The following is a 19,973-nucleotide window of genomic DNA, read 5'->3' on the forward strand; positions in this document are numbered from 1 at the left end:
CTGCACTGGTCGGTATTTTACATATGCAGGTACATTTCTCATTCTCTGTGCAGGAAGCAACTGGGGGAAGCAAGGATCCAGGATCAGCTACTGGGATAGACTGGGCTTCAAAGACAGTTTGCTGGTGGGATCCACAGTGAGAGCACACGTGTGTGCAAAGGGGTCTGAGCACCAGAGTCCGGAGCGAGGCAGTGGCCAGGGGGTCTCACACACCCAGCTAGCAGGAACTGGGGGGACCATGATCCAGTGCCAGTTACTGGGCACACTATTTATGCCCTGCTACTGCAGAGATCCATGCTGTGGTCACGTATATATATTCCCACTAACCAGAATCCTTCAGCCTGATCAGCCAGAGGTAAGGTAACTGGGGCTGTTTGCGTGAATGCTGAGAGTGCCTGTGTTGGTCTGTGCGACCAGCTGCTGGATGTACATACCACATACAGGTATCCCTGTGTCTGTGTGCCTGCTGGGAACGTGTGCCCAGCCTCACTACTGGCTGGACCTGGGGCAGCCCCTGCCAGCCTGCTGGATTTAGCAGCTCCCTAACAATCACTACTGTCCCAAAACCACTAAAAGAAGCAGATGGAACAGCACAGCCCAGAAAAAACTGAAATGCAATGCTCCACTTAAATAATGGTCTGCAGGTGCCAACAGTCCCAGATGAGAGCTACCTGAACAAGGAGGATATGGTTTGGCCCCGCTCTCCTTGAAAACAAATCCCCTCTCGGGTATGGCTGGTCCAGGACCAAAGCATTCCTCTGCTCCTGCAAAGAAGCTGACTCCGCAACTCCTTCACATGTAAGAGAAACCCAGGGTATTTTGTATTAATCTCTTCTTCAGCTAAATAGTTGACTACTTTTCATAGTCATTTTTATCAAGACAACGTTTCCAGAAGGAATTTTTAAAAAATATAAAAATAAAGACTTTAAACTCTATGCTATTAATGAAGGGCAAACGGTGAAAAATCCTTAATCCCGGGCATTCCCTCTAGAGGTAGTGACCTCCAAACAGAAAAGAAAGCCAGTGTGACAGTCTGTCTGTGCTGAGCCACTACCTCTACAGCAACTAAAGCTTCTTCTTCACTGGGTTCTGGCCCTCAGCCTCCTCTTCGTCATATAGATCCCCTCTGCCCCTTTCCTCTTTACATGGTTGATGGAAGATGTGCAATACAGCCTGGCAAAAGGAATTGACTCCAGAGCAGTCCTACACCAATAGCATTTCTCTGTTTGGTGGGAGCAGATGCCCTTGTTCTCCACTTGAACATTTTCCTTTACATCCTCATGCACTGAAACACACACACATACTGAAACATCCTTACTGTCTATTCAGGTTTCTATTCCACCCCAGTTACTATTTTCTGTTGATTCTGCAGCTCAGATAAAGGTCAAAATTTACAAAACCCTGCACAGCATTTACCACCCTTAAGCAACAGAGCACAAAGAATTAACCATCCTCACTCCATTACAGCCCCTTGGGAACGAGTAACTAGCACGTTTAATTTGCAGGGGTTAATGTAACTTAATATTTTAACTACTTCAGATAACGTGGCCTCAAATTTTCTCACAATCCAAATAAATGTGCTGTTAAGATCCTGGATAACATAACATCCTGGAGCCACTAAGTGCCACAGCTTTTATTTTAATTATGTACTGTGCTTTCTCTTGCTGATTTTAATGGTGTTGGCTCTCAGTACCATTACCTCTCACATCTAAACATTACTAGTGTTTTACAGGCTTTTTTGGCTGAGGTTGGAAAAGAGTGGCACCTCGTGGCTGATAAAATCTACAGCCATTACCGTTCAGCCATATTTGACCGTTTTAAAGGCAAAAACATACTTCAACAATTTTCTAATTAGTGCCATAAAATTTAAATGGGTACTGCAGCCACTGCAGGATTTGCTTTTCATGTATCACCAGAACTGCTTTGGAATTTCCACTCGGTTACACATTTTTATAACTCCCATGAAGAGAGAGACTGACACCTATTTTTATTGTGAACATAAAAGCATTCAAAGATGAAGCAATTATTTGATATTTGAACTCCAATAAATGTTAATTTAAAAAAAAAAAAAAAAAAAAAAAGCCATTTCTCTGACAGTGGCAAGTAGAAGGAAGGCGTGATGGACTGAAAGCAGTGTGTTCCTGCTGCAGTCAGAGTGCTCAAGGAAAAGCCCCACTCAGCGTGTACCATCTCGCCAAATTACAACCTGGGTTAAACCAAATGACTCACATCCTGCAAACGATGTTTGTGGGTAGCACACTTCAGTACTTTATTCTGGTATCCAACGGTTTAACAAGGATGGATGGCATCTGGCCCTAAGCGACATGGCTCCTTCCACAGCATGCTACTGTTGAAGCCACAGTTTTTCCCTCCCATCCCTCTGTCCTCTTCACTCGAGAAGCAGCCCATGCCGTTGTTGACTCTCAGCCACCCCACTGGCCTTCCAGGTTTTCCAGCCAGGAGTCTCAGGCAAAATACACGTTTTTTCCCACCAGCAAGCAGAGTGGGCACTCTGGCCCACCACACAAAGGCAAGGAGCCCCAGACACAGCTGAGTTTCCTTGCACAAAAGTGCTGGAGAGCCACTGGCAACAGAAGAGGAATTGCACAGCGCTGCAGAATATTCAATGTGCAGGTAATGTAAATCCCTCTCACCTAACAACATACTTATTCCCAACACCTATCCAAAGAATTCTGCGTCTATTAAGAAGAGACATCATTTCACCTGAAGGAAGCCTGTGTCTTCCTAACTCATGACAGTTAGTTAACCAGTGTCCTGGTTTTGGCTAGGATAGAGTTAATTTTCCTCCTAGTAGCTGGTGTGGTGCTGTGTTTTGGATTTAGGGTGAGAATAGTGCTGATAACACGCTGATGTTTTAATTGTTGCAGAGCAGTGCTTACACCAAGCCAAGGACGTTTCAGCTTCTCGCTCTGTCCTGCCAGCAGGCAGGCTGGGGGTGCAGTAAGAACTGGGAGGGGACAGACCCAGGACAGCTGACCCAAACTGGCCAAAGGGATGTCCCATACCATATGGCATCATGCTGAACAGTTAATATAGGGGGGCTGGCTGGGGTCGGGGAACCACTGCTTGGGGACAGTCTGGGCATTGGTCAGCAGGTGGTGACCTTTTTGAAGGGATTATGATATTTCACCAGTAAAGGAGGCTGGATGCAGGACAACTAGCAATAATAGAGATGTTATAAAGCTACCTCCTGAACTTTTTCTCAGTTGTGTAACATGAGTGTGACTAACACTTCTCTATTTCCCATCCCTCTATATGAACAAAGCTGTGCTAAAGCTGAGTTTTATACAACCACAACCCAGGACATTGTGACACCTGGAAAAAAAAAAAAAAAAAAAAAAAAAAAAAGAAAGAAAACAACAACAACAAAATCTTTGATGCTACTGATAATCAGTTATCAACAAGAGAGGAACTCAGCTTTACTTACAACATGCCTGAGCAGGTATGCACATGGTCAGGTACTGCTACACAAGCTTTAATCTCTCCAACACAGACAAACATAGCCATGGCTATAGCAGTGGCTTCAGTACATTGTGAGGCACTGAATACAGATCTGATATTCATGCCACAGTGCACACCTCGGTTTCTGTTTCCACTGTCACCTGCACCAATGTGAACACACCACAAGGGCAGAGGGCTCATTGCTCCGCGCAGCATCACACAGCATGCAAAGCAACCTGACCTGGGACAGAGCAGGCACTGGGCAACTTTCTAACCAGAATGCTGCCTGCTTGCATCCATCTCCTGATAACAACTAAAGTACAGCCATGATGCAGATGGGGAAACTGCCAGGGAGGAAGGAGAGTTAAATCACAGCCCTTTCCCCTCTGTGCGACTCAGAAAGCATTTACCTCCTGAAGAAAGCTGTGTTAGGAAGCTGTCTGGCTCCCGTGATAAAGCCCAGAGCATTGTCTCATTCCCAGCCAGTGAAAAATCATACAACAGGCTCTGGGGCATTAGGTAATCTCCCAGTTCATGCCACTACGTAATTATTTTGTTAGGAATCGAGTAGCCTTGGCAGGTCGGGAACTCTTTGGTGTTGTAGCGAGTCTCCCTGTCCTGCAAGATTTTCCCATGTTCTCAGAGCTTCTGAGCCACCTCCCGCAGCTCCACTCAGCTGCGCCCAGAGGTGGCTACAGACATCCTCAAGCGAGAGCAGCAGGCAAAACATTTCCTTTATGTCACTGCTGAATTGCTGAAATGCACCACATTTTTCCATCCGCTCAATGAATTTCAGTTATATTTAATGGTACAGCATTCCCATGTTTTTAGGAGCTAACCACGGTCCAACCGCTAGCAGGCAGCTTTGCCCTGCTGGGACCCCTGTCACCAAGGAACTGGACACTATCTCCCTCCTTCAGCACATCCCCGTGAGGGCCGACTTCAGGCATTAAATACAGCTCCCAGCAATTGCAGGTGGCTAAGTCCAGGCATAGAAATAGGCTTAGCAAGGAGCCCACTACGATTACTCCACCTGCACTGAGCACCACAGAGCAGAGGACGCTTCCTCCTGGCTCTCCACCTCTGCTCTCTGCAGCAGAGCAATAACCGGCACCACTGCCACACGCCATGGAGAGAAAGACCTGGAGCAAGCACAGGTCTCTGCTGCTGTGTGGGCTTTGCTAAAGACAACTCCCATGTGGGAGCCATGCCCTAGATGAAGAGGGAGGCAGGAAAAATTCAGGAGTCCATGCCAGACTAATCCTGAGGAAAGTAGAAGGGAGAAGCAAAAGAAAGAGAAAAAAAGTCACATGACATTTCAAGAGAAGGCCTCCTTCCTCATCACTCACAAAATGGCTACAAAGCTGGTGAAGGGCCTGGTGCACAAGTCCTGTGAGGAGCAGCTGAGGGAACTGGGGTTGTTTAGTCTGGGGAAGAGGAGGCTCAGGGGAGACCTCATTGCTCTCTGCAGCTACCTGAAAGGAAGGGATGGGGAGCTGGGGGTCAGCCTCTTCTCACAGAGATAGGACTAGAGGGAATGGCCTCAGGATGCACAAGGGGAGGTTTAGGTTGGAAACAAGGTGACATTTTTCAGAAAGAGCAGTCAGGCACTGGGACAGGTTGCCCAGGGAGGAGGTGGAGTCACCGTCCCTGGGGGTGTTCAAGGAAAGGTTGGACATGGTGCTTAGGGACATGGTTTAGTGGGTGACATTGGTGGTAGGGGGTTGGCTGGACCAGATGATCTTGAAGGTCTTTACCAACCTTTGTGATTCTGTGATTCTATAAAATCACTTCACACACACACAACTCCTGAAACTTGTGGTATATTCAATAAATACTGCACTGAAGAAATATACAGAAATACTACGGAAACAACACCCACATTGTCCAGCCTCCTTTTCTCAAAGTCCTTGGCATTTAGGACAATCCCACAGAAGAATAAAAGAAGACTGCAGAGCAGTGAGATGTCACCAGCATGAACGGCAGTGGGAATCAAATTCTTTTTAACAAGTTGCCACCATAACATTTTCACAGGTCTAATAGTCCTTTTAGCAAAGCAGATAGGTAGAGCATGAGGGAATGGCACAAAGTTATACCAGGGGAATTTTGGACTGGACATTAGGGAAAGTTTCTTTACCATGAGGGTGAGTCAGACACTGGAAAAGCCCATCTGACGAGGTGGTGGATGTCCTGTGCCTGTCAGTATTCAAGAGACATTTGGCAATACGCTCAGGAATATGCTTTAACTTCTGTTTAGCTCTGAAGTGGTCAGGCGGTTCAGACTAGATCATCTTTGATCCACACAAACAACAGCATCTTACATTCTTCCCATCTGATTGGCCTGGCCAAAACCCAAAAAACTTATGCTACCTGTTCCTGAGCTGGCAATATCAGCACTGGGCCTATTTATGTATGCCTTCAGAGGGGTTTTGCAAAAGATGACAGATGTATGTTCTCAGTGATTTGTTCCAAATAATCTCAGCACTACGCAGCATTTCCCCTAAATCACCTGACAGAGCTTGTGGTCTGAGGTTACATGCCCTACAGATATCCCAATCTGCTCTCTGCCACGCAGCCTGGCCCCAGTTATATCTATACAGACATAAACACTTCTGTTTCAGCTTCCACTCCCAAAAAAGGATTGTGGTTCCAGAAAAGTGACTTTATGACTTGGCATAATCAACTACAACTCATGCCAATATAAATGAGCACAACAGCAGTTAAGCCAGCAACTCATTTGTATAAATTCCGGTCTTTACCCTACATCCTAGCTTATTTAGCAGGTATCTATTGCTGCAAACAGACTTTTCACTTAACCTTTTCTACCTACATCCTTGTTTCTTCTTAGTCCTGCCAGGGAATGCAGGAATATAACTGGAACCACTCCGCACTGATTTACTGAAATGATGTCATGGTCTTCTTCTGGCAGCCGTGTTCACATACCCAAGCTTAGGAATCGTTTACAGAACAGCAGTTTCTTTACAGTGGTAAACGGATTTTTTTTCTCCCAAGGAGTCTATTTCAAAAAAATCATTTTAACATCAGAGAAATAAAAAATGCTCTTCAATGTCCTTCCAAATTTTTCTTCCTATTTTTCTTCTCTTTTCTGAAGAAAGAAAGAAGTATAACTACCAAGAGCTAAACTGCCTAGGGAGTGAAAAATCTTTTTTGGTTCATAAAAGAAGGCCTACAAACCTGTTGAGTTTCCAGGTTTCCTTAAATGTGTTATACACCTCATCTATTACCCTAAATTAGCACCAAAATTATCACTGGTTAGTTACACAAGCAGCCCAAAATACACAGACTGAGCCACTGCTGTTAAATTATGGCTAAATTTGGGTCAGGCATTAGACGGAGGTACAACACCACACTCAAACAGATGCATTACGGATTGCTGGTGGACATCAGGACAGACATTCAGGGCAGACAGGCAGGCTCTTCTCATTTCTTTCTACACTTAGAGCCTAATTCAGATATCTAACTCTCTGCTCAGTTTTCTGACATAAACCAGCCATCTCAGTAGATGCCACTATTATTATCACTTTCAGACGAGCGGTCAGAGAGGCCAGCTGCAAGAACACAATACTTAAAACCCTCTGCGGTTTATCTGAAACACTGCACGCTGGGTAGGAAAAAGGGAACAGCTTCATATTTCTAAAACTAAATCATCTCTTTAGTCAAAGGGCTTCTTACAGCTACCATCCCAGGCACTGAACCACAAATACAGGCTCCTTTCAACTCTTTCCTGAGACCAGCCTATAAGAGCCATCCACGGACTTTTTGTCACGCACACTCCATATCACACAGAATCATCTAGGTTGGAAGAGACCTCCAAGATCATCGAGTCCAACCTCTGACCTAACACTAACCAGTCCTCCACTAAACCATATCCCTAAGCTCTACATCTAAATGTCTTTTAAAGAATTCCAGGGATGGTGACTCCACCACTTCCCTGTGCAGCCTGTTCCAATGTCTAACAACCCTTTAGGTAAAGAAGTTCTTCCTAACATCCAACCTAAACCTCCCCTGGCGCAACTTAAGCCCATTCCCCCTCGTCCTGTTGCCAGGCACATGGGAGAATAGACCAACCCCCACTTCACTACAGCCTCCTTTAATGTACCTATAGAGAGATATAAGGTCACCCCTGAGCCTCCTCTTCTCCAGGCTGAACAAGCCCAGCTCCCTCAGCCGCTCCTCGTAGGACTTGTTCTCCAGGCCCCTCACCAGCTTTGTCGCCCTTCTCTGGACCCGCTCAAGCACCTCCATGTCCTTCTTGTAGCAAGGGGCCCAAAACTGAACACAGTACTCGAGGTGCGGCCTCACCAGAGATGAGTACAGGGGACAATCACTTCCCTAGCCCTGCTGGCCACACTGCTTCTTATACAAGCCAGGATGCTGTTGGCCTTCTTGGCCACCTGAGCACACTGCTGGCTCATATTCAGCCGACTATCCACCAATACTCCCAGGTCCTTCGCTGCCAGGCAGCTTTCCAACCACTTATCGCCCAGCCTGTAGCGGTGCTTGGGGTAAAATAAATTTATTTTCTTTCTACAGGAAACAAAAAGAGAAGGTCATATCCGTAGTGGACACACAAACAGTACAGCTCCTTACAGAGGACTCAAGCACAGAAACCAGAGACAGAAAAAAAAAAAGAAAAAAAAAAACTTAGGTCCACAAATGCCAACAGGACATGAATGCACAGCAGCCCCAGCAGTGATAATCACAGACTTATTCTCTGAGGATGAAAAAGGTGACGCTGCTCAGTCTCTTGGTAATACTGCACCTATCCCCTTGTGGTGCATACTGAAGCTCTTTGTGAATCCTCTGGAGAGTTACACAAATGGCTTGATATATCTGGAGATTAAAATATAACCCAAAGCCAGAAGTGTACCCCAGCACATCCAGGTTAGGAATGTAAGTAACTTGTGTCCATTTCAGCATGATTTTTTTTCTTTTAAGTTACTTTTTGGAGGCCTAGTGGTGTCCCCCAGAACCTGTATCTGAACCTATCGCTGCCTACCACATCCAAACAACTTCATTCCCGGGTATTATCTATTTACAGCTGCTACTTAGGAAGAGAAGTTTCGAACATTACAGAGGAAATTTTGTTGATGTCAGACCCAGTCTATGAAAGCATGCAGCCAATTCAAAAAAATCTCAGACTTAAGCCTTTACGCAACTAAATGGGAAATTAATCTCATTCATTTACTCTTCCCTTGGCAATTATACACAAATATGCAAACACGGGGGCCTCTGCATGCCCGGCTTTCAAGGCACTGTTGGACATCATTATTTCATGGACACCACAATGGATAATAAACACAAAGCCACTATTGCTGCAATTTAGAACAGCTGCAGTCCTTACTCTGATTTGAAACAGAGGGAAATCATAACAGGACAAACTGTGGCCAAGCCTGTCTACGCCAGAGGCTTGGTGGTATTACTACCACCCTCGTGCCATTAATTGCTTCAACTGGAGTAAAATTTCAAAGTCAGGTCACCTTTCAAACTCATTCACTGAAAAAGAAAACACTCAAGTACTATTTAAGCTTCCTCTAAGAGGCAGTGAAAGAAGAGGGTTTGTTTTTACATTGGTTTTCTTCCATTTTCTGGAAGGCATTCAGAGTCCGTGAGGACAAACCCACATCATTTTTCTGAGACCACAAAATTATTCAGATATATAAAAATATTACCAGAGACTTCTTTCATCAATAAATGAAGGCAATACAATTCCCTTACCCTTCAAAAGAAACATCTGGGCCTCACAGCTGCACCTCCAGAACAATGGAGAAGTTGGGGATAAGGGGGTCAGTCACTCTGGCCACTTTTTCTGTGCAAACACTTCTTTGGACTGCAGTAAATCTGGATGAGCCAGCATCATCTCTTCCCATGAGCTATTCAAACTCTGCAGACAGGATCTCACCTCTGCCTTCACAAGTAGCCAAGGACAGCACAGGATCCAGCACCACTGCCAGTGCAGTCGAGAGTCATTTGAAAAGAGAAGCCACCCGTATACAACCCATGAATTTCCCATTTCCTACTTCTGCAGGTGTTTGTATACTGCACAGCACTTCAGCTTGGATTTATTTTTTTTTTGCTCAGACACTAAAGACATCACCCTAGACCCATTTCAAGACCCACTCTCAGCTCCCACCCCTTTCTCTTTCAGGCTACCTTCTATCTACCTGAGGGGTAATAACCATGTGTATAGGTCACTTCTCACAATTCACCCCCCTTCCTCCAATCTCTCCTCAAATGTTATCCAGAACATGAAAGAGACTCCCAGGAATCAAACCAAAAGTTTATTTAGCTCAAGGTCCTGTCTCCAGCAAGGGTCAAGGACAGACCTCGAAAAGCATAAAAACCACAAGCACACGATTACCCTTCCTTGGGTACTCCACCAGCCTATGTAATTTAAGGCTCAGGACCTGAAAAGCCAAAATGAATGTCTTTATACCAGACCAGCCCTTGTTCGACTTTTGTCTCATGAATCTGTGCGATCACATTTTCCATCCACCACACCCAGGATATGAAGCTCCACAATTTATTTCCACCTCACATGAAGGCCCACCTTCTTCAATCTGGTTTGAACTCGTCTCCTTGAGAGATCTTCTCAGCTCTCCTCTGGAATTTTTGGTTCATGCTCCTTTAAGAGCACCCAAAAACACAGAGCACCCAAAAACACATTCCCCAGGATGGCTAATTAGAGCTGTGAAAATAACTAGAATACTTTCTCATAGCTTACAGAAAACATTTCTGTTATACATTTTAGTACAGCGTTTGCCTTCTTTTTTTTGAGCACCACAGTATTACTCGAAAGCTTTCACCTTAGAGTCCCTTCACGCCACCCCAAGCACACACACTCCCTTTTCAGAGGACTGCTGCTGCCTAACCTTGTTCCTCACCCAGTAAACTCTCACTCTTTTACTCTTCAACAAGAGCAGAACACTATAGCTGCCCTACTGAGTCACATCCTAGTTTTTTTCCACTAATCATTTACCAAACTGCAAAAATGAGTTTGAAATCTAATCCTGCTTCCCAGCACCCCGCCACCCCCTCACCAGTTTAAGAAACATTCCTCCTTTTGTCACCCACGTCAGTACTATTGAACAGTGCAGTTCCAAGGCAACCTAATTCCCGTTTGAGAGTGAACCACTTGGTCCTCTTTTGTCAATATTATTTTTCAACCAGACACAAATGCACGTTTTCAGAGCTCCATGCTGTCCCTGCTTCCCCCAGCCGTTTTACCACAATGTCACACCACACAGTGTCAAAAACCTTACTAAAGTAAAGATATGGCCCTATCCTGCAGATATATTGGGCCTAAAAGCCTACTTCACCCAAGTGCTCTTTGACCTGTTCGTCCCCTTTTGCTGCCTTACTTCCTCGCCCTTGTGCACTGCAGCTCCTTGTGTTATGGGCTGGCTCACAGCTGATCCTCTCAGTGAAGACTGAACGCATATCTGCCCCTCAGCATTGCCCACCAGTGCTCGGCTCATCTTAGCCAGGAACAAGCCACGTTCTTTGCCAATCTTCCTAACACAGTATTTAAAAATCCTGTCTTATTATCCTTTACTTTCTTTCCTGTTCATGGCTTGACCTTTCCAGTTCTGTCCCTTCTTACCCATGCTACTCATTTATGCTCCGCCTTTGTAATATGATCTCATTTTCAATTTATACACACTTTTTTTTCTTCATTTTTCTGCTATTTTTTGGTCAGTATTAAGATTGTGTTTAGTCACTCTATTTTTAACCCTTCTGCTGTGTTAGGGTAATGTGCACATATCCCTTTAATACGAACCCTTCAAGAGATTTCTCCCGCTGCTTCCCTTCCTTCTTGTTTCTGAAATCTCATTGTTTATTGGCATCACTTTCCTTTCTTTCCAAATTCACAGCCTTTACTTTGTGGGTTTTGTTTCATTTTGCTCCCTTTCCTAAAAGCTGTAAAGCCCTTTCAGCTCACACATGCAATGGACAATCGCACGCTAACACGTTACTGTTCACTTCTCCGTAAAGAAATTCCCCACTGCCATCATTCCTGCCATGGCCAAGTTATTCCATCCCATTTCCTTCCCAAGTTCCCATGAAATAGTCTGCAGCACTTGGTCTGCCTCACTGTCCTTGGCTGGGTACCAGTGAAGGATGTGGTGACCAGAATGACTTCAGGCAAACCCATGAAGCCACAGAAGGACTCTCTCCCTCAAGCCTCAAACACCACACAACCAATTGTCAGGAATTGGATGGGACTGGTATTTCCATTTCTCTGCGATCTATGCAATGGGTTTGTTATCAGTAAACTAAGATGGATTCAACAACAGCCATGGAAACCTGTGTTTTTTCTTGCATGTATTCCAGAAAGATGAAAGCACATAAGAAAGTGCCGTCTTCTTTACTAGCTGCCTTGCCTCTGGATCCAGCTCCAGCACCTCCTTCCCCAAAACCTTTCCTTGGCTCCAATTTTGCATCAGTTACCTGTGCGTGATGAATATTTGACAACTTATTTTTCATGTGGAGTATTTCACAAATGTTTGGAGGTGGAGAGTACACATGTGAAAACATGGTGCTCCTGCTCTCTTGTTGCTTCGCTTTTCAGGCGGAATTACAAAGGAAGGAGTTGTCCCACTGAACTGTCAGCAAAATCCTTTACCCCACAGTCCTACATTTTCAGGATGGATTTTGTAGTCACCAATGAGCCAGTCATTTCATCCTGAAATAAGGCACAGAGGCAACTTAACAAAAGGGACTGGCATGCCTAGGCCATTCATTCTCGTTTAGCTGTTACTTTACTACTCATGTTTTTCACTGTTTCACATACTAACACAGTCAGAACCATATTATTAAGCATGCAAAACATGCCTGCTGGTAAAAGCAGAATTTCCATTGTCTATAGGGATGATCACTACATGTCTGTACTTGACAGACATTCTCCCAAAGTCTGTCATGTTTCGTAAATCCTGGCTGAGTGTTTACCACGCTCTACTTCAGAGTTCCCTCTGTTAACAAGTTTGCTGCAATGTAGAAGAAATGTAGAAAAACAGAGCAAAGTAATTAACATTTACAAGCAATTTACAGGGAACCCAAATTATTTTAAACCTGCTTCTTCAGTTCTCGGAGTACTTCTCACTCACCATGCCTTAAATACATTGCATTGTGCATTAAGTACCAGCTTTAATCAAACCTTACTCTTAAGAATTAAAATTGTTCAAGGAGTCGGGTAAATGATGACACCTCATTATACATGAAAGCCTTTCTTTAATTAGTTCTTTTTCAACTTGTATGTTACTTACTTTTTCCAAATCATTTCAGCACCAATAAAGAAAGCAGACTGTTCAGAGGATCTCTCAGTTAAGGTACAAGGTTTTCTCATACACTGATACATACTGCAATGCCTAGGTAGCAAATCTAGCACGTCAACACTTCTTGCCAATTCAAATTACGTCTTTACTGATCAATCACTGGTATTGGTATAGGCATGGTAAGAACCACCCTTCACTGTAATCACAGAAAATCAAGCCATTCATGCACAGAATTTAACTTGCCTGCCTGTTATTCCCATCATTTTTATTTGTTGACCCAGAAAACCCAACAGCTTGGATTGCATGAAAGCCATTGTTTTCTTCTGCAGTCATTTTCAATCAGCGTGAGGATCTTTCTGATATTGCATCCCCACAGAAAATGTGTCAAGGCCTGACATGGCACACACAAGCAGCTTTAATTACTGCTTTTGTGTTTTCCTTGAGTCCACTGTAGATAATGGAAGCCTATTCTCTCCTGGTTACACACTGACAATTTTTGCTACATTTGTTTACACAGAGTTTATCTGTAGCAGTAACACAAGGCTTGCAGACATTCAGTGTGTCTCTCTTCATTACAATTAATCAACTTCATTTCTGTACCAAAACACTGGTCTTCAAGCTACCTCCCTTGCTACGCTTGGATTCTGCTATGTAGAGCCGAGCTTTAAGTACCTGCACTTGTTTAAATGCACATGCACACACAGACTTCCTCACTTAGACCAAGGAATATAAATTTGCCACTTATTAATAAATATAATAAGTAATTATATAAAGTTTTGTATATATAATAATAATCATTTATGTGTTGTATAAAATAATCACTAATTGTAATCCCTTTGTTACTTGCAAAGCAGGGGAGAGGATATGAACCAAGCTCCATTCCTGCAGTCTTTCTCTAAAGGTCAGTTTTCCAAAAATTGCTCAAAAATGAAAAGTCCCCTTCCTGTGATGTTAAACCAGTGATTGTTTGATCAACCATTAAGCACTCTATTTTTAATGTAAAGCAAGGCAAGAGTTATGTTATATGAAGAAGAAAATAGCTGTGCCTCTCATTCAACAAGATTGTTTTATGGAACTAACTCAGAAATTTAAACACAATCACATGCACCACGCTAAGCTGCTGCTAGAGGACCAGAGCACATCCTTTAAGCAACCACAGATGCACTTTGTCAGACAGGTACTTAAAAGCTCTCATGCTTTGGTACTTGGCTGAGCTCAGCCTGCAAGATTAAACAAATAAAAAAAGTTGTCTTCAGCCTTTAATTCCCAACTCTGAACCATCTCGGTTCCACCAGCACAAATGTTTGCACACCAAACCAGGGAAGCCGTCTGCCTAAAAAAGTGTTCAACAAAATAAAACTATTTTAGATAGGTTTTTCAAAGCAGTAAGCCACCTGCTTTTGCTGCTGCCCCGCAAGGAAAAATACAGAGCACAATTCAGCCACCTTTGGCAACACAGTCACTGAATGATGTGCTCTAACCAAGGCAGGCAAGCAGTCACAGCTGCCTGGATATTTACCGCAGTCAAGAACTGTAGGTACACCCTGCCTCCTTTAATCCTTATTTTGAACAGACACGTGGTAAAAACACTTCCCAAGCTCATGTGCACCACAGGAATACTAATACCTCTGTATCAGCCACTCTGTGTAACCTAACAGGCCTAAATGACAGATAAAGCAACATTTTCTGGGCACTAATATATGCAGCAGTGATGTCATTTAAAGAAGATTCTGTGTGCCTGGAGATATTTGGATTTTTGCCTTCAACTGCAGCAGCTGGCCTAATAAAACCTCCCCAGGCCTTGCTTCAGTTAAATTCTCAGACTAGCATAACTACAGCTCTATTGCTACACATTTTACCTTAAGATCATTTTATTCTTCAGAAAACAAGCTAAAGATTTAAAGTCTTATTTGGACAGAATGCTTTCCCTCTCAGTAACTCTATTCACAATTGATCCTGTAGCATCTGAGGATACACACCCTCAACACCACATCCTCTGTTACAGGGCAGTTCCCTTGCTCCTGACCCTTAACAGTTCTGCTTACATACTTGTTCACAGAGAAAAAATGACTAACAAATTATATCACTTGACTTCTAAAGAATGGATGTTCACATACAATTTTTTTTTCACAAGCAGAAATACACTGTATGCTCAGTACCATTTTTTTTTGGTGTTCCATTCTTCAAATTATATATATATATATTTAAAAATTACATAGAATGTTAAGGATTAACAGTAAGCATAATCAGTATATGCACTTTAAGTAACACACTTGCCACATCTTGAATACTACGTTCAGTTTTAGACCCCTGTCAGCCAGAAGGACATTGAGGTGCTGGAGTGTCTCCAAACAAGGGCAACAAAGCTGGTGAAGGGTCTAGAGAACAAGTCTTACAAAGAGCAGCTGAGGGAGCTGGGGTTGTTTAGCCTGGAGAAAAGGAAGCTCAGGGAAGACCTTATTGCACTCTACATTTACCTTAAACGAGACTATAGTGAGGCAGGGATCAGCCTGTTCTCCCAAGCACCAAGTGATACAACAAGAGGAAATGGCCTTAAGTTGCTCCAGGGGAGGTTTAGGTTAGATATTAGGAAAAATTTCTTCACTGAAAGGGTTGTGAAGCATTAGAACTGGCTGCCCAGGGGAGTGGGTGAGTCACCATCCCTGGAGGTATTCCAAAGACGCGTAGCTGTGGTGCTTAGGGACATGGCTCAGTGGTAGATTTGGCAGTGCAACATTAACGGTTGGACTTGATGATCTTAGAGGTCTTTTCCAACCTAAAAGATTCTATGATTCTATATACTCTTTCCTCTGTCTGATACAGTGCTATGCCTCTTACTGTTCATCTACCCTTTCCTCTAACATCAGCAACTCCGTTTTCAAGCATCATTCCATAAGCTAGGCAGGCATATAGAAAGCTTCAGACTTCTACACAGACTGTCAAGAGAGGTAGGCTCTCTTTGAAGCCTTTGAAATGGAGGTGTGATGCTTACAATTAAAGCATCTGCATTAACTAATTCCTTAATTGAAATACTAGTTGGCAGCAACAAGGAGAAAGTTCACTATAGCAGTGTAGATTTTTCTAGGACCTCATCCTGTCCCAGCTCCAGTTTTGGCAAATAAAATGGGTGTCATTTATATTGCTTCATACTAAGAGCACTTTGAAAGCTGGCTTATCCAGACAAAAGATTTTCTTTCCTGTGAGGGCTGTTCTCAGGGGATACATTTTTATGCTTCCGTTCACAGCAGGAGTTTCCAAAAAGCAGCAGTGACCAGGATATCTCAGTCCTCCAACTACTCAGACCTGCAACAATGTCCCCTAACACCACAACGGGGGCATAAAACTAGATCAGGCTGCTCTTGGGTTTACTTAGCTTCAGTCCCCCAAGCTGACCCACAATTCAGTTCTTGAGCCTTAAATTTTTTTAATTCCACAACCACAAGAAGCTTCCAAGTGACAGCATTTGAAGGTGACCCCCGCTTTCTTCTTGAATTCAGGTTCTCCTTTTCTTAGGGCACCAGCAGCAGCTGTGCCCAGATGCTCTATCAAATTGTTCCACACTTACCATCCTTTCACATGCTCCTAGCTTGCACCTTAACAGCAAGTCTTTCGGTGAGACAGGTGGCTTCTTCACCATCGTCTTTGGTGGCCTGATGACACTGACCAGAGTGCCTTTGGGCACCTCAGAGATCCCACAACACTTCACCAACATCTGACTGTTTCTACAGTTTACAATGAGTTGGGACACCCACACAAACCCCTCATTATCCACCTGCACACACAGCCAGCAGCGCACACGACTGCCTTCCCATTACAGCACCCCACTAGGTAACACAAAAAGTCTGCATGTTAGTACCATTTAGGAGCTGTGATACTTTGTAGAAGAAGTGGAAGAGGACAGCACCGCTACCCTACCTTTCTCAAAGACCATTTCCCTGCTCAGGATGGTCTTGTTGTCTCTGGTCACCTCTCCCCTCACGGTGACCTGCGGCGGGCTGCCCGGCAGCAGAGCCACCCCGATGGTCATGTTTGCTCCGGGTCTGATGTTCCAGGGGACCATCACCAGGAACCTGGGTCTGGAATCACAGAACCATTAAGGCTGGAAAGCACCTCCAAGATCACCTGCTCCAACCACCCCCCTACCACCAGCGTCACCCACCAAACCCTTTCCCTAAGCACCACGTCCAGCCTTTCCTTGAACATCCCCAGGGACGGTGACTCCACCACCTCCCCGGGCAACCCGTCCCAATGCATTTGGCTTGGAAAAACCAACCGGGCAGAGGGAGAAAGGGCGGGGAGCGCGGTGTAGCCCCCAGCCCTCCTCCCTCCCGAGCCGCGGCCGGGAGGGAAGGGGGGGGAGCGATGCCTCCGGGGCACCCCCGGGGTCCCCACCGCCGGCCGGCTCCCCGCCTGCCCCCCGGCCCCACGTACCCGGCCTCGGCGGAGCCGCAGAGGAGGCAGATGAGGAGGAGGAGGCGGCTCCGCGCCATGTCGCTCCGTCCGAGCTGCCCGGGAGGCGCCTGGCCGGGCGCGGAGGGCGGGGAGAGGCCGCCCGGCCCCGGCCTGACTCACGGCCCGGCGGCGGCGGCGGCGGCGGCAGCCGCAGGAGCGGCCCCGGGGGCGGTCCCGAGGCCGGCACCGGGGGGCTCGGCCCCGCCTGCAGCCCCCGCCCGGGCGGCGGCGGCTCCCCGGGGCTGGAGCCGGGGCTCCGGGGGCGCAGGGCTCGGGGGAGCCGGGGCTGGTGGGGCGCTGGGGGCTGCGCCCGCTGGCTGCAAAGTGAAGTCGGGTCTCAAGGCGCTGTCGGGCGCAGGAGAAGCTCGGGTGAGCTCCAGCTGCCGTGGGATGTTGTGATAACTGTGTGGGCTAGGCACGGCTCACAGTGATTCATCTGCAGCCTCTCTGGCGTTCAGAGATTCAGAAGGAGGCGTCAGAAGTGCCGCCTGGCACTCCCCGTGTCACACGCACCGCACCTGTAGTCCCAGGGAGAAACCTCTCTTCGTGTTTTGTTCTTAGGGAAATCACACGTGAGCAGCAAGCACCATGAGCACACGCACACGCCCCGCTCTAACAGTCTCTCGGGCGGCCATGCAGCCTTCCAACATCGCTCACTTTGGTTTTCTTCGCTTCCACGGGTGCCGCCTCTGTAGGCCCCGGAGGGCTGGCGGCACCGCAAGCGTGGCTGGTGCTGGGGAGGTCGGCCCTGGCAGCTCCACGCCTGGGAAAGGTGCGTGCCGAGGCAGGGTTTGGGAGATGTTTGCTCTTGTTGTTTGTCAGTCCTTAACTCCCTGCTCCTGAGAAACAGGCAGGGAAGAGGAACGGTCCCCGGCTCTGCCTTTCATGGGGATGGTGGGAAACGTGCTTACGAGTAGGTTTCCCACCTGCGGTGGTCAAGCCACCGAGAGCACACACGTTGCCAGTCTCTGGCACCAGGACCAGCCGTCACTCCACCTTACCTGCCCACGCTGGGTAGTTCTCTCAGTCTCCAAAAGAGGGTGGCCACATGGAAACATCCTTCCAAGGACAGCTCCACAGCAGTACAAGGGATTTTGCAGGAGAGCACTGGCTGGCCAGAGCACAACCGTGCCAAGGACAGCTTGAGGCTGAGACAATGAACTTCCAGTCCCAAGAACATTTGCTGGCACTGTTGGATTCATTAGTATGGATGTGGCCTGAAAGTCCATTAATGAAAACGCTTGCAAATGACACAGATTTTGCCCAGTTGTGCAACAGTATTGTGGAGCCACATTTTTTTCCCAAGGGCTAGTTATTTAAATATACTTTTTGCAAATGTATTTGATCTCTTATTCTACTAAAATATTAATAAAGAAATCCTACAGTAGGAAGTAAGAGAATAAAAGGATTATTAATCTTACAACTTCATCTGTGCTGAATAAATTTAACTCCATTAAGATATGGATAAACAGAAATTATATGCTTGATGCCATCCCACAACAACAGTCAAGCTCCATTTCTTACAGGTACTTCCAGGCACTCAGAGAGGCTAAATAAATTCTGGACCATCCCACTACTTGGAGATCTCTGAAGCTCTGACTTCCTTGGATGTATCCCTTCAATCCCATCCTAATCCTACCTGGAGTTCCCTCTGGTGGAATCATGTCACACAGCCCCACCGAAGGCTATCAGCACAGTATGTAGATGGGTAAACAGGAAAGTGTGGAGTGTGAGCAGATACAAGATAAAATAAGGAGATTTTAAGCCACCTTCAGCCCTATAGAGAGTGTACGTTATAATTACAACACGTATCTCAGGCTTCCTCTGCATACACTCTCTCACTGACAACTGCAGAAAAAATAACAATGACTCCAGAGAAATTGGAAAATAATCATACTTAGAGAGCATTGGGCTGAGCCAGTACCCTGTTCATGCTCAGTAAGTATTAAACTACGTGTTCAGTCGGTCCTGACTTGTACTTCAGGTAAATGTAATTTATCACACAGCCTTACTGATTACAGGACTGTCCCATCCCCCTGCACTCTGTTAATCTGCTTGTTTCCATTTACGGCTGTGTACGCTAGGCTCTTGTTATGCAGTTACATGCCACTAATTAGTTTGATCTAGCTCAGACTCGTAACTCAAACAAAAACAAGCGGCACTTGAGTTTGCAATAAATTGGTCAAATTTTAACATAGGGATGCCTAGATTTGAAAAGCTTTTGCATACCCACTGGCTTCTGTGGTACAGTACAAAACATCCTCAGCTGAAAAAAAAAAAAAAAATCAGTCTGCTCAGAACAGGCAGACAAAAATGATTACTCTTATTAAATTGCTGGGATATCTGTCTTCAGCTAAACAAAATACCTTAGCCCAAATACACATCATTTTCAAGACCATGGAAGCAACCATTTGGCAATGTCTCGGGGCTAAATGAGGTTTTAAATGCCTGGCTCTGACAAACACCTGGGAGAGTAATTTGTGCACAGAACTGGAAGCAGGGAACTGCACAGCAACTTATTGAGAGCACCATGTGAGGAAAAGCTGTTTTGGACCAGACTTCTGCATATTAGGAATAATTTTGAAAGCATATAACCTAGCATGAAAGGTCTTAATAACCTTCAACTGCTCCAAGCCAGTGAAGTGGATACTCTGGAGACACAATTTGGGAGGGTAAAACAGGTTGTCATTGTGTTCAGCATGCCAACCAGGAAAGCAAGCTGAAAAATCCTTCTCTGTTCATTTTCACATTTTGGAATTAAGT

At 45.4% G+C, this 19,973-nt stretch overlaps 1 protein-coding gene across 1 annotated transcript in view; it reads right to left on the minus strand.

Annotated features, from left to right (window-relative positions):
* CD109 (CD109 molecule) overlaps positions 1 to 17,811 on the minus strand; it is an 81,426-nt gene extending 63,615 nt beyond the window's left edge. Inside the window, exons 1-2 of the mRNA XM_027454990.3 lie at positions 17,190 to 17,811; positions 16,674 to 16,834 (exon numbers count right to left, since the gene is read on the minus strand). Coding sequence (XP_027310791.3) covers positions 16,674 to 16,834; positions 17,190 to 17,248 — 220 coding nt within the window. The 5' untranslated portion in view covers positions 17,249 to 17,811. The remainder of the gene's footprint in view (positions 1 to 16,673; positions 16,835 to 17,189) is intronic.
* Between the last annotated feature and the right edge of the window lie 2,162 nt (positions 17,812 to 19,973).

The sequence above is a fragment of the Anas platyrhynchos genome, chromosome 3 (assembly GCF_047663525.1).
Source record: "Anas platyrhynchos isolate ZD024472 breed Pekin duck chromosome 3, IASCAAS_PekinDuck_T2T, whole genome shotgun sequence".
Taxonomy (NCBI): Eukaryota; Metazoa; Chordata; class Aves; order Anseriformes; family Anatidae; genus Anas; species Anas platyrhynchos.